At 36.7% G+C, this 13547-nt stretch overlaps 1 protein-coding gene across 3 annotated transcripts in view; it reads right to left on the reverse strand.

Annotated features, from left to right (window-relative positions):
• The window catches only part of LOC101892077 (protein ABHD18), a 515891-nt gene that overhangs the window by 201578 nt on the left and 300766 nt on the right, over positions 1 to 13547 (reverse strand). For all 3 annotated transcript variants that reach the window (XM_059129066.1, XM_059129065.1, XM_059129067.1), the window contains exon 5: positions 7235 to 7324. In XM_059129066.1, coding sequence (XP_058985049.1) covers positions 7235 to 7324 — 90 coding nt within the window. The remainder of the gene's footprint in view (positions 1 to 7234; positions 7325 to 13547) is intronic.

Consider the following 13547-nt stretch of genomic DNA (forward strand, 5'->3'; position numbering starts at 1 on the left):
CACACTGGCATCTCCTCTACAATTCCCTTGGCGGATACCGTAGTGAGCGGATCGCCGCTGGGTATTGGTTGTTGGCGGTAGGCTCACTTTGCTCTCATTGGAAGTAGTTGTAGTTGTAATAATATGCAGACATGGGACCCTCAGCGGTCACTCAGAACCTCTACGTTCACTTGTCTGTATTTGCATATGTATTAGAAATAGACAAGGGATCCTCTGCGATCACTTAGAACCTCTGCGTTCACTTGTCTTTGAGAAACGAAAGCGAAAGCAAACAGGCCTCTGTCGCCACCCCAAATTACATAAAGGTAATTTTGATTGTTTATACGAAAAGAGAGACTACGAATAAAACTATGAATTTATATTGAATATACTAATTCTATTTAATTTTTAATAATATTTAATTTTTTTCGGTTTGGTCGAATCGCAATTGTTCTACGCGTGTGTTACATATGATATACAGCCCACTCTCGTCTTTGCATAAAATATAACTCGTTGTACTGATCATCCTTCGTCGCGGTGATCATACATTTGCCTTTCGTTAGAAAACAAGTCAGTTGGTCGACTTATATAAACACTTCTTGTGTTAATTAACAACAAGTAGTTCTTTTGTTATGAAAATAGTTAGCTTTCGTTGTACTGATCATCCGTCGTCGCGTTGATCATACAAAAATATTCGGTGCTCTTGCTCCGCTTCGTTCGTTATTTGCATTTCTAACCCTCATTTCAAATGTTAAACCCTTTGTGAGAATAGAAAGTATCCCCCTCGCTGTTGCTCTACTCCTCGCCTTAGTTGAAGAAAAATTTGTATCACCACAGCATACATGCACACTCTTTTATATTTGGTCGTTTGGTTTATTTGTTGTTCAATTTCTCACCAACCAAACGTTCGCTGTTGTTATCCCCCTTCACGTTTCAAAGGTTGAGCCCTTTAACGAGAATTGTTTGTTTCTAATTCGAATAACAACACACTTGTAATAACAGTGCATCCATCTGTCGATTGGTTACTTTGTCGTCGTCACTAACGCGCATTTATTGTTGTTGCAATTCTTCTTCGTATGTTTCTGTCAATTCTCACTTTAGAATTTGCATTGCCAAAAATTGCAACAAAAATACTTCATCATTCCACGCGCCCTTTTTAGCGTCGGTTTGATATACATTAAAAGTAAAAACAAATTGTTTTGATCTCCAACTCTCACTGTTGGATCGTTTGTGGCGTCGCTTGTTGTGTGGGTGCGTAGCTGCTTACGCATAGTAATTTCTCTGCCGACGTCGCTTGTGTTTTATTCCTCTTTGTGCGATATCCATTGTTGGATCGGCACAGTGGGATAAAACAGCACAAATTGTGAATTTTTGTAATTTATTTTAGAAATTATTTTTCGATAATTTTCTGAAATACTTTTGATTAGTAGTAGGGTTTTTGGAATTTTTGGACAAATTCACCCTACCTTCGGCATTCTTTATAGGCATATTTACGAACATATATTGGTGAAAATTAATAGTTTTTTCTTGCTAGATTTGCAAAATTTGTAAATATAATTTAACATTTGGCTGAACAATTGCAACCTAGTAGGGTTTTTGGATTTTTTGGACAAATTCATTGCACATATTTTAGCAACATATATTCGTTGAAACTTTTCGTTTTGTGGCTTTTCTGGAAATTGCTTAGGCAATTTAGTAATAGTTGTTGGTACTATTTGTTAATCTCTATAGGGTTTGGTTGCTTTTTGGAAGAATAAACCCTATTTTCTGCTTAAACTTAAAAAAAAAACAAATTTAGCATTAAATATTTCAATGAGTTACTCTATTTCGAACGACACGTGTTAAACCTTTGTACAAATCTTTGTCGCGCAGTTGGTAACATTTTTTGGAAATCTGTCATAAGTTGACATTACTAAATCAACTATTTTCCTAATTTTATATTGATTCCATTTTAGTAGAAACTTAAGACTAATTTTTAATTACAAGTAGTTCTATCATCTTGGAAAAGTTTCTCTCCACTTTTCTGCTTTTTAGCTCTACTTTAATTCAAAAATTTCTTCACCCAGCAGATTTTCTGCCGCAGCTTTGGAGCTTTTGTGAATTATCGCAAAATACGTTTTCGTGGGCATTCTAATTTCCTTGTTTGAAATTCCAAATTTATTTTTGTTCCAAATTCCGTTGTTGTTAGCCAGCTTTCTTTTAAAATTCGCTTTAAAATGTCGATCACTCTTCTCACGCGTTTTTCTAGAGCTGCTGACATTGTTGTGAGGAGTGCAGAATATTTCGAACAAATTGATGCCACACAGTTCACTATTTATAGCCTCGAAATTCGTCTTTCTGAGATTCGAAAATTATGGGAAAAGGTTCAGAACACTTATACTGAGTGTAAAAATTACCTCACGGCATCCGAGACTGCACAGGTTGAAACTATTGATGTCGTTGAGGATAAATACAATAATTCATTTATTGCTTACCATTGGTGTTTGACCACCATAAACAAGCACCTTGATCGCCTCAAATCTCCAAACAATGATCATTGTTCTTCTGCTGTGGCTCCTCATTCCTCAACTGTTTCCAGTTCTAGTGTGCAAAACAGATCTTCGCCTGATATTACTAATAGAACACCCCCTTCCGAGCAAATTTTGGCCAGTCTCGTCGAACCGGTTTCTGTGCAGTCTGTTTCTCCACCCGTTAGTGCTCGCTCCAAATCTTCTGTCAGTAATATGTGCTCCAATCCACCTTTCGATTATCATAGTTACTTGTTGCCAACTCTAGATATCGAAGTATTTGATGGTGAATTTGTCTCTTGGCCTACATTTCGTGATTTGTTCACCACTCTGTATGTAAATAATACACGCCTTTTAAACATAGAACGTCTCTGCTATCTTAGGCGGAAGACTACCGGTGAGGAATAAATAGTTGTCTTGCTGCAATGGCCGTCTATGACGTCGCCACGGATCAGTGGGATCCAATTCTTGTACATATCTGTTTGCAGCGCTTGCCTTTAACCACCTTGACTTTGTGGGAGCAAAGCATCAAAAATAAGTCGTTGTTGCCTTCCTGGCCAGATTTAGATGCTTTCCTCACAAACAGAATACAAACTTTGCAGTGTATTCAGAGCATACAGGAAAATCAGTCCATGGAAAAGTACTTGCCCAAAATAGCCCCCTCTCCTATTCTATCTACTAAATCATTGTGGCCAAAGAATGTTCATCCTCCCAGGCCTGCAAAGAAATCGTTATCGTCAAACAGTGTTTCACCTCATCACTCCCCCACTAGATCGTTGGCATCCACGCATGTTCGTACATCTAGTTTAGTTATTAAAAAGTCATTGGTACATGAGTCAGAATGTGTTGCTCCTCCTCCTCGGCCAAACGCTTATTGCTCAATTTGTCCTAACCAAAGTCATATTCTCCGACTTTGTCCACAGTTTATACAACTTTCGTTTGAGGACAAATTCTTAATTGTGAAAAAGAATAAGTGTTGTATAAATTGTCTTTCTCGTGGCCAAGTAGTTAAACATTGTCGAAGTACCAATAGTTGCAAATCTTGCAATCAACGGCACCACAGCCTTCTCCACCGGCCAATTAGTCGTTTTGTTGGATCACTTTGTTCAGAACAATCTCAGGTATCTGCAAATCTTAAATCTTTCCTGTCTTCACAAACACACAGTGTGCAATCTAAGGAATCCTCTCCGGCTTGTACTTCAGTCAACAGTCGAGATTCGATGCACAAACAGACTTTACCTCTGGCTTTTATCAAAGTCAAAAGTCGATGTTTAAAGACCCCTCCGGCTTTTACAAAGGTCAAAAGTCGAGGTTCAAAGACCCCTCCGGCTTTTACGAAGGTCAAAAGTCGAGATCCAAAGCCCTCTCTCTGCAAAACATAATTCAGTCAGTCTCCCAACACCATTGAGGAAAATGTGCTCTTGGGAACTGCACCGGTAAACATTGTTCATAATGGTAAATCTTACACTACCCGTGCAATTGTAGACCCTTCTTCTAAGGCATCAATCGTTAATAAAAAACTTAAAAATAAACTTGGCATTTTAACTCGCTCTGAGGTTACTCGCTCCAAAACTGTTGCACCAAGAGAAGTTTGTTCTCTTCAGCTGTCTTCTCCAAAAAATTCATCTAGAATAGTCGAAACTAGAGTTTTAGTCAGGCCTAATGTCACCGGGAAATTGTTTTCTCTCCCACCCATGACAAATTTAAAGACTCGAATTCCTAATCTTGATTTAGCGGATTCTTTCGATAATAGCCCAATAGATTTGCTACTTGGCGCTGACTTGTATCCTAAAATTTTAGAAGCTGAACCTCCAAAAATAGTTTTGGATTCCTTGCTGGCCCAAAAGTCTATTTTCGGGTATATCCTTACCGGTTCTGTACCTCCCGCGACTGTAACCTAATCTTTGCATCAAGAATTGAAATCGACCAATTTAGAAAAGAATCGTATTATTTATAGTCGAAATTTGCTAAAAAAAAATTAATTGCGCTAAAGATTGAAATTGTAGACCGAATCTATCGATAATTCGCCATATCGGTTTGATAATTGGAAAATCTGCAACTATAGCTCACTTAGGAATCTGAATTTATGTTCCTTCCTAATAACTTTATATAGATTGCTAGACTCGTAGTTCTAGCAAGGGGGCCGGAATGTATAAGTTCCATACGTTCCACCACAACTTTCCAATACTCGTCAATCACGGATGCTGATTGGCACACTGGCATCTCCTCTACAATTCCCTTGGCGGATACCGTAGTGAGCGGATCGCCGCTGGGTATTGGTTGTTGGCGGTAGGCTCACCTTGCTCTCCTTGGAAGTAGTTGTAGTTGTAATAATATACAGACATGGGATCCTCAGCGGTCACTCAGAACCTCTGCGTTCACTTGTCTGTATTTGCATATGTATTAGAAATAGACAAGGGATCCTCTGCGATCACTTAGAACCTCTGCGTTCACTTGTTTTTGAGAAACGAAAGCGAAAGCACACAGGCCTCTGTCGCCACCCCAAATTACATAAACGTAATTTTGATTGTTTATACGAAAAGAGAGAATACGAATAAAACTATGAATTTATATTGTCTATACTAATTCTCGTGTTGTGTTTTATTCTTTGCTATTTTCTTTCTTTTTACACCACACGCGCGAACCACCCTCATCTCTCACCTACACAACACCTCACCTCACATCATAATAACTCTGGGGAGTATCGTTGTCGTTGCCGTTATCGAAGGCTTCTCCCCACTCCCCTGAGTTAAACACCCCAAATACACGTTTTTAGCCAAATCCTTTGAAATATGGTCAAATCAGGAGGTACCTTTATATAGGCACTACTCCGAAACATCGACCTACATTGAAAACTTTCTTCTACCCCTTATAATCCATGATGACAAATAGAGGCCAAATCAAATAAGGTCTAAAAATAGAAGAAAGTGTCGAAGACTCTAAAAATAGCTTAAATCATACAATGGTTATATAAATATGAAATCGGGTTGTACCCTTATCCGTGAGTTATGATAGATATCATGACCTGCAAAAGCGATTTAAGGTATCTTTAATGTTTGGGAAGAATTTCTGGAAGGATAGAAATCCTTTTCTTACTAAAGTCCCATTCGCTCTACTGTTTTGCACCCTTTTATATTTGGTATTTTACTGATTGTACTCCCAAAAAATTTTGTATTTTGAGCTCTCATTGGACGGATTATTGTCACATAAAAGAAGTAGGTCCACGCATAGAAATGAGCCCCATAAGGCTTTTTCGGTAATTTTTGTTTGTTTTAATGTGTGCGAATCTTCCAGCTGAAGCACGATGTAGGCCTTGGAGTTGAAAGGAAGATGTCAGTTAACATCGTATTTCGCACTTATTTCATTATTTGGTGAAAAATTGTATATAGTGAAAAATTATTCTTTATTTTGTTTACAAAAAATCCACTGAATTTAATATGATAATACAAATTGGAAAAAATTGACAAAAGAAGAATAACAAATTGAAAAAAAAATCTTCAATTTGTTCGCTGATTTTTTACAGCAACTGTTTAAAGATCCTTACAAAGTTTGTCACAGAATGTACTATTATTTTAAAATTCAATTCCATTGAAAATTTGTTTCGATATTTCCCGATTTGAGAATTTTTGCAATGAGATCTCTTTTTTCGTGATTTTTTAGCGATTTTGAAAAGTAATTATCTTTTAACTTTGGTGTGACTGCGTTAAATTATTTCGATATCATCTATTCCGTTCCGCCACCACATAATTCGGTACTACACTTCCATGTAACCCGCCATCAACTTCAATTCTCAAGAAATCAAGTCAATTAAATAAATTGGTATTAATATTCGAATTCAAAAAATTCAAAAATAAAATATAAAAAACACTATAAGTGTACAATGTAGAAAAAAAGTAAGTCAAAATGGAAAAAAATCATGCAAAATAAAACATTACTATTGTACATTTCAAAAGTCAAAATGAAAATGTTCATATATCACATTTTCACGCGATTTTTTGTATATTTTTCTTTTCGGACAGGAGAGATCTATATATAGATTAGAGTGTGTAAAGTAATATGTGACATACTGTATGTTCAATTTCTACAGAAAAGCTCAAATGCTAGAATTGTGCCTAAAGAAAATTGACTATTACAATTTTATTGGAAAAACAAACCTGATGGTTTTGGTAGCCAAATAAAGGGTGGCCAAATAGAACGTAATTTTAAAGAATTAAGTGAAACACAGATATTAAAAAATCGTGAAAGTTTATTGTATCTAGACAGCTTTTCTGGTACACACCCGATCTTTCAATGACCGTTTTACATTAATGCAGCTTTTTCGCATAAACCATAGACTAAAAGTGTTAAAACGCACTATCTTGGCGGCTAATTCTGGTCTCCAAAACGCTGGCATCATTATTGTGACCAAAAAATAATTTCACAATAAGAATGCGTTGTTCATTCGTGTAGCGCTCTCTTTAAACTAACTTCGTACATTCGACTAACAAAAATAACAATTGTTCAAATGTCATATAATGAAACTTCGAATGGCACCAAACTTATATTTTGTGTTCCAGTTGGGACTTTAAAAGAAACATTTTATTTTCAATCATTTGTCAAAGCCGTAAATGTAAATTCATTTCAACATATAATTGCCAAACTTCTGATGTAGAGTATTTAATGTTTTCGTACAGTTTAGAAAAATCTATTCATTTACTATAGAATTTATTTAATTTGTCATATTATTGATTAAAAGTATTAAGACTTACCGTTGTAAAAACTGTTGATGCGGTAGACCAAGAAAGGCATGGAACAAGTACAAGTGGTTTTGGCCAATTTGTAGCAGCTAATGATGCCATCTGAAAGTAATGACAAATTATCGTACCAATAAACTGTATGTGTGTGTGTAAACTTCGAAACACGAAAATCGAGAATCTAACTTTATACTTAACTTTACTTTGGAATATAAGCTAATGAGGGGGTACAAGAGGTCTTCTACCCCCTTATAAGCTAATATGCCAAATAAGGGCCAAATCACTTGAAAATGTGGCCAAGTCCGCGGAAACAGCTAAAAACAGCGGATACTTTGTCAGCTGAACGTTGCCCTACACTTATAATTTTTTGAAAGAATGTTTTCTTCTTTTTAAAAACTCTATATCAATATCAAAACGTAGACCGACCTGACTCATATTTTGTTCAAATGATTCTAAATGCAACCCATAGGACTGTATCAAATTTAAAACTCTACCGTAACTTTTGCGGAGTAAAGAGCAAAAATATTTGGGCCCTTCATGTTAACCGAGCTATATAATGGGCACTAAAAAAGTTTGCCCTGGGAACTCAAAATTTCTTTGGATTTTTTACCTACTAACCGAATACTATTCACTTAAAATTTTCCATCCCCAAGATTGTCTGTTGCGCAGTGTAATTACTAACGATAGCGCATAGTCCCCGTATAAAGGTACCTGCAGTTTTAAGTAAGGTTAAGGTATCTTTAAAGGTTCGGAGAATTTTTGGTTGATATGAATTCTTTTCTTACAATATTTTCAATTCGCTCAACTGTTTTGTATAATCCGCATATAAAGTGCCTCTTCATATTCGGTATTGCACAGATTGGAGCCCCAATGAATTGCGCATTTTGTGTTCTCATTAGATGGATTATTGTCATATAAAAGAAGTAGATCCACATTTTGATATGAACCCCATACTGCTGTGTCGGCCATTTTTGTTTGTTTGAAAGTGTTCGCATGTTCCAGCTGAAGCAAGATGTAAGGCCTGGGTTTTGAAAGCTAGATGCCAATTCTAGTCAGGAAAGGACACTACTTAACATTGTGATGTGCATTAATTTAATTTTCTCCATATTTCGTTCTGAATTTAAACAATAAAAAATGTATATTTCAATAGAGCACGTCAAATTGAAAAAAAAACTACGAAAAATTAAAAGAAGTAAAAATACATTAATAATTAGCCTTTTCAGCAAGCTTCTTTTTCTTCCATTTGCAAGCCAAATGGAAGACAAATAGAATTTTTAGTTTTCGTACATATGGTTTTTGGTTTTCGTACATATTTCTTAGCATTACACATTTATTTCACTAGTTTACACATTTTATTCACTAATGGCCATGCCAGCTGTGCCTATGGCCTTGATATCTAGACGTCGAAGACGTCCTTATTTGAGCTTATGCATCTCCTCTACTAATACTTCACTTTCCTGCAATTTTTTGATGCCTTCAATCTGAAATGAGATTGAAATAAGGTATACCACGGATTTCCAGATATATTATTTATTACCTTAAGAATTCGGTACGGAAATGGTTCCTAAACTCGCGTGATTATGCCTTTTACCAAAAGAAAACAATTTTTAGCTGACAAATTTTTACAAAAATCAAAGCAAATTCGTCGTCAAATTTGAGAAAAGTTGGTGCAATATAAGTGTTTCCCAATTGTTAAAAAATTGTTATGACAAAATATTTTTAAAATATTATCAAGCTGTATTGTATTTTTGGTACGTTGGGTGTTTTCTATAGGCAAATTTTGGTTCAACTAACTCCAACACAAACAAAACGAAAAGCCAAGCTAGACTATCAAAAAATATTAATCGATCATTCACAACATTTAAACAAAGTAAAATATTGCGTTGAAAATGGATATTTTCATACAGACTACAAAATTAGAAAAATCATATGTTGGTCCACTTCAGGAATAATATTTTCAAAGTATCAATATTCCTGATCAGCGAAAAATTCTAAGTCGAGTTAGCGATGTCCGTGTGTCTGTCTGTTCTGTTTGAAGTTCGGATACTACAGCCTGAGACAGAAAATTGTCTGTGCAGGTCCACGTCTTCATATAGCCCCCATATAACGGTACCTCCCGATTTCCTGTATATTGATGATTTTAGCATCACTATTCACCGGAGTAGTTTCAAATTACGTATTTAGAGTTCGTAATGGGACCTATAGTCTGTGACAAAAAATTGTGTATGCAGGTCCGGTTCTTCGTATAGATCCCATATATCAGTACCTCCCTATATTTGGTATTTTGACGATTTAAGCTACAATACTCACCGAAATTGTTTGAGATGTCGTATTTGAAGTTCGTAATGGATGCTACAGCCTGTGACAGAAAAAAAAAATTGTCTATGCAGGTCCAGGTCCTTGTATAGCGTCGATATAACGGTACAAATTTCAAATGACAAACAAAGTCTATATAGGTTTACGTCGTAGAGACCCCAATAACGGCTATATTCGGTATTTTTAAGATTTTAACAGAATTTTTAACGGATTTTATTTTTTGAAAATTTCCAAATTTGTTCCAAATGGTGGAAGGTATTCAAAGTTCGGCCCGGCCGAACTTACTGTTTTTTCACTTATTTAAAATAATATTATTTTTATGTAAACATAATATAAAATATCAGACGTTTTGAATTGAATTTGTTCTTGTCCGCTACCGATTGATAACGTGCACCTTGCAGTTCGTGCACCACACAGGCGGGACGACGAGCTCGATGTCTATATTTTCCAATTATAGGGAGCTGAGGTCAGAGCGTTATGGGAAATGGGGAAATCGTTTTCTTAATTATTTTGCTAATGAAGACAGGACATCACTGCCACTGAGAGTAAATGTGATGTCGCATTTAGATGTTTAGTTTTAGTTTCCATTAACAGGAAGTTGGATGAACTTCGGGCTCCGATGATAGAGCTTCAATTTTGGTGATAATTCTGGCCATACGTTGAATTTAGGGCCTTATGGTATAGAAATATTTAATGACGACTTTTTTTCTTGACCTACATTTAGAGACTTATTCTCGGCAGCATACTTTTACAATACTGGCATTAGTGAAAGCCTATGTCAGTTAAACAATAGGACCAGTGGCCACGACCATGATATTATGGCTAAGTTTTCAATTACTTATAAAAACTTTGCTCTTGGGTGGAAAGCTTTACTACAAACGTATGACAATACAAGTATTTGGTGAACTACAAACTTAAACTTTTATTTGACCTACCAGTATTAAATAGTGAGACTAGTAGTAGTTCGTTCACATTTTACGAATGTCCCTAAACATGTAGTAATCCACTGCAGTGGTCCGTACAATTGTAGTAAATGTAATAAGAGACATCACACTCTATTACATAGAGATAATTCCACGTCTTCGACTGCAGCACCTTCTGCAATTAGGAATGTAGATACTCCAAATCAACCTTATATTCTTCAGGTCTACCTTTCTGCTCGTCTAATGTTCAACAGTCGCCCTGTTGACCTTTTGCTGGAAGCAGATCTTTATAGATATATTAGGCTCCCCCATAGCACAAAATACGGCCTTTGGTTGGATCATTGCTAATTCTATTCTTCCTCAACATCTATCAGTCTTTTCTGTTAAATTTTGTCTATCTGACTAAGAAAACCTTAACAAGGCTTTTCTTCGTTTTTAGGAACTAGAGGAAATTCCGACCAGTTTTGTGAGGCAAATTATAAACGGTACCTTATTAGGAGATTATTTATATTTGCGACAGGATATCACGACTTGCGTAGAGCTTTAAATTCTCGTGATGAATTAAGATCTCTTGGCGAAGTGGACTGCTCTTCACCGTGTTATTTTGCAAAATCTTCCTACGGAAGACTAAATATGTGCCAAAATTCCTTTGCCTTCATGGGAGCTAGCAGTTCTCAAACGTTAGGTATGCGTTGGAATGCTCAGCTTTATTCATTTTACTTTAGTGTAAGTGCTCAAAAAATGTCACTACAAGAAGAAAAACAACTTTGTCCATTATTTCGAAACGATTCCATCCTTTAGGTTATTTTATAAGTCATAATTATAAAACAGGTGGAGAAGATCTGGACAAATAAAAACGGTTGGGATGATGCACCTCTGTCCGGAACGGATGTGAATTCCATTCAAGTTCCTCGGTGGGTCCATTATACGCCAAGTTGTTCCACCGAACTTCATGTCCTTTCTGATACTTCACCTCTTGACCTGCAAAACTATGGTAGTCCCCCGTAAGACAATTTCTTTACCACGGTTGGAACTTTGCCGAGCCGTTTCGACCTCCATATTATTAAAAAATATTATAGATGAAATTGACAATTTCATTTAAAAAAATCTGTTGTTAGACTGATTCTAACAACTCAACTCAACAAAAGTCCATCTGTGTGCACGACATTTGTTGCCAACCGTGTTAACAAAATTCAGGAGAGTACAGACGCAGGTAATTGGCATCACGTGCGCTCTTAAGGTAATCCATTGGTTTTGCCTTCCGAACTCACATTCTCTAATATTTGGTGGCATGACATTTTCTACATCAAAATAGTTGTCATTCCGATTTATCCAATTTTCTCTGCTTGATACAGAAATTGAAATGCGTGCGGACAAGACTCATGCCTCTTTTTTTCAATAATTATTGGGACCCCTTAGAAGGTTTCTCTTTGTTAAATAAGGCTCTAGAAATCCATTCTGGGCAAATTCGGAAAAATCAGGTGTAATGGATGCTTGTCGCAATCACCTACCCTGTCTTACACAGAAAGATTGTGTTACGCATCATTGGGAATCAACTGATGTTACGCTTCATTAGAATTGAATATTGGGTCCCATGACTCACATCGCTTATTAAAACCACCATTACTTAATGTAAAACATGTTCATGAAAGTCGTATTAACTTGTGCTCCACACTGCAATATCAAGAACCTTCATAGCAATTTATTTCCGCTGGCGCCCCATATGGATGGCTTATGGGAGGCCGCTGTAAAAAGTTTTAAATTGCATTTTCGTAAGCAAGCTAAGAACTTCAAATTTACATTAGAAGAACTGTCTACAATTCTTTCCAGAATCGAAGCTTGTTTAAATTCACATTGTTTATGTCCCATAAATTACAAGCCTCACACCAGAGCATTTTCACATAGGATCCACAATACTGGCTCCCTGGAGCCACTAATTGACGAGGCGCCTTTACATCTGGTTAATCGGTTTCGAAAACTTAAACCTCTCACTCAGCAGTTCTGCCTACGGTGGAAAGATGAGTATTGATGAGTAATGGAAGTTTCAGCAAAGCGGTCTTCAAAAGGTGACTTAGTCGAGTACGGAAAATGGCACTATCCGACGGCCAAGTGTAAAATTAACTGCGCTTCCATAATTGTCATAGTCCTTCTCATAGTTGTCATAGTGCTTCTCGATTCATCTTGTAACATCTTTATTTTTTCGCGAAAGAAAACATTATAATTGATGGACGCGAGCTAAAATCTACGGGTTTTAATGGTTATTATATCCTCTCTATTTTCACAGAAGATGGAAAATTTAGGAAAGATGGCTGCAACTCCCCCGATTCTGATAACGACGTCCCGATGTCTGATGAGGAAAGGGAGTACGAAACCATTACTACCCCCATCTCCAATGAGCCAATGGTCACTGAGCCACATGAAACTCTTCCAGGAGAAACTATGGTCACGCCACCTTCTTCGGCACCCTGCCGAATTAACATCACCTACGTGATTGTCAAGAGTTGCAGGTGATGCGCATTGTGAGAAGGCCTCGAACAATCGCACTGCACAGATGCTGCGACAATTGTTTGGCGTCAATGCATTCTCTCCGAGATTGCACCAGTCGGCGTTGTTGCACTATTTGCAACAAATAACACCATACGTTGCTTACGTCAAACTTCATCCAACTCAATAACTCCAACGCGCTCACCCCGTCCAATCCAAACCATCGAAAAAACTACGCAAGCTTAGATTTTCGAAATGTCCGTCTGTTAACACTTCCGATACCTTACCAACATTTTACATTCAAATGAGCTGTAATTTGTAATTCCATCTTTTATTTTATACTAGCTGGCCCAGCCCGCGTTGACGGCCCGCAGTTTTAGTCTTTAAAGCATAGTTTTTAAAGCATAATAATTCACAAATCGTGCTCACATAAGTGACACAAAGTAGCATAAGCACAGATTTTAAGTCAAATCGATTCGAAAATATAATCAAATCCCCGAAATAGGTAAAATCAGGAGGTGTTCTTCTTTTTAAAATCTCAAATTATCAACATTTGAGGAATTTGAAAGGGGCTATATCATTTGAGGGGGGCTATATCACAATGT

This window comes from Musca domestica, unplaced genomic scaffold (genome assembly GCF_030504385.1).
Source record: "Musca domestica strain aabys unplaced genomic scaffold, Musca_domestica.polishedcontigs.V.1.1 6, whole genome shotgun sequence".
Lineage (NCBI taxonomy): Eukaryota > Metazoa > Arthropoda > Insecta > Diptera > Muscidae > Musca > Musca domestica.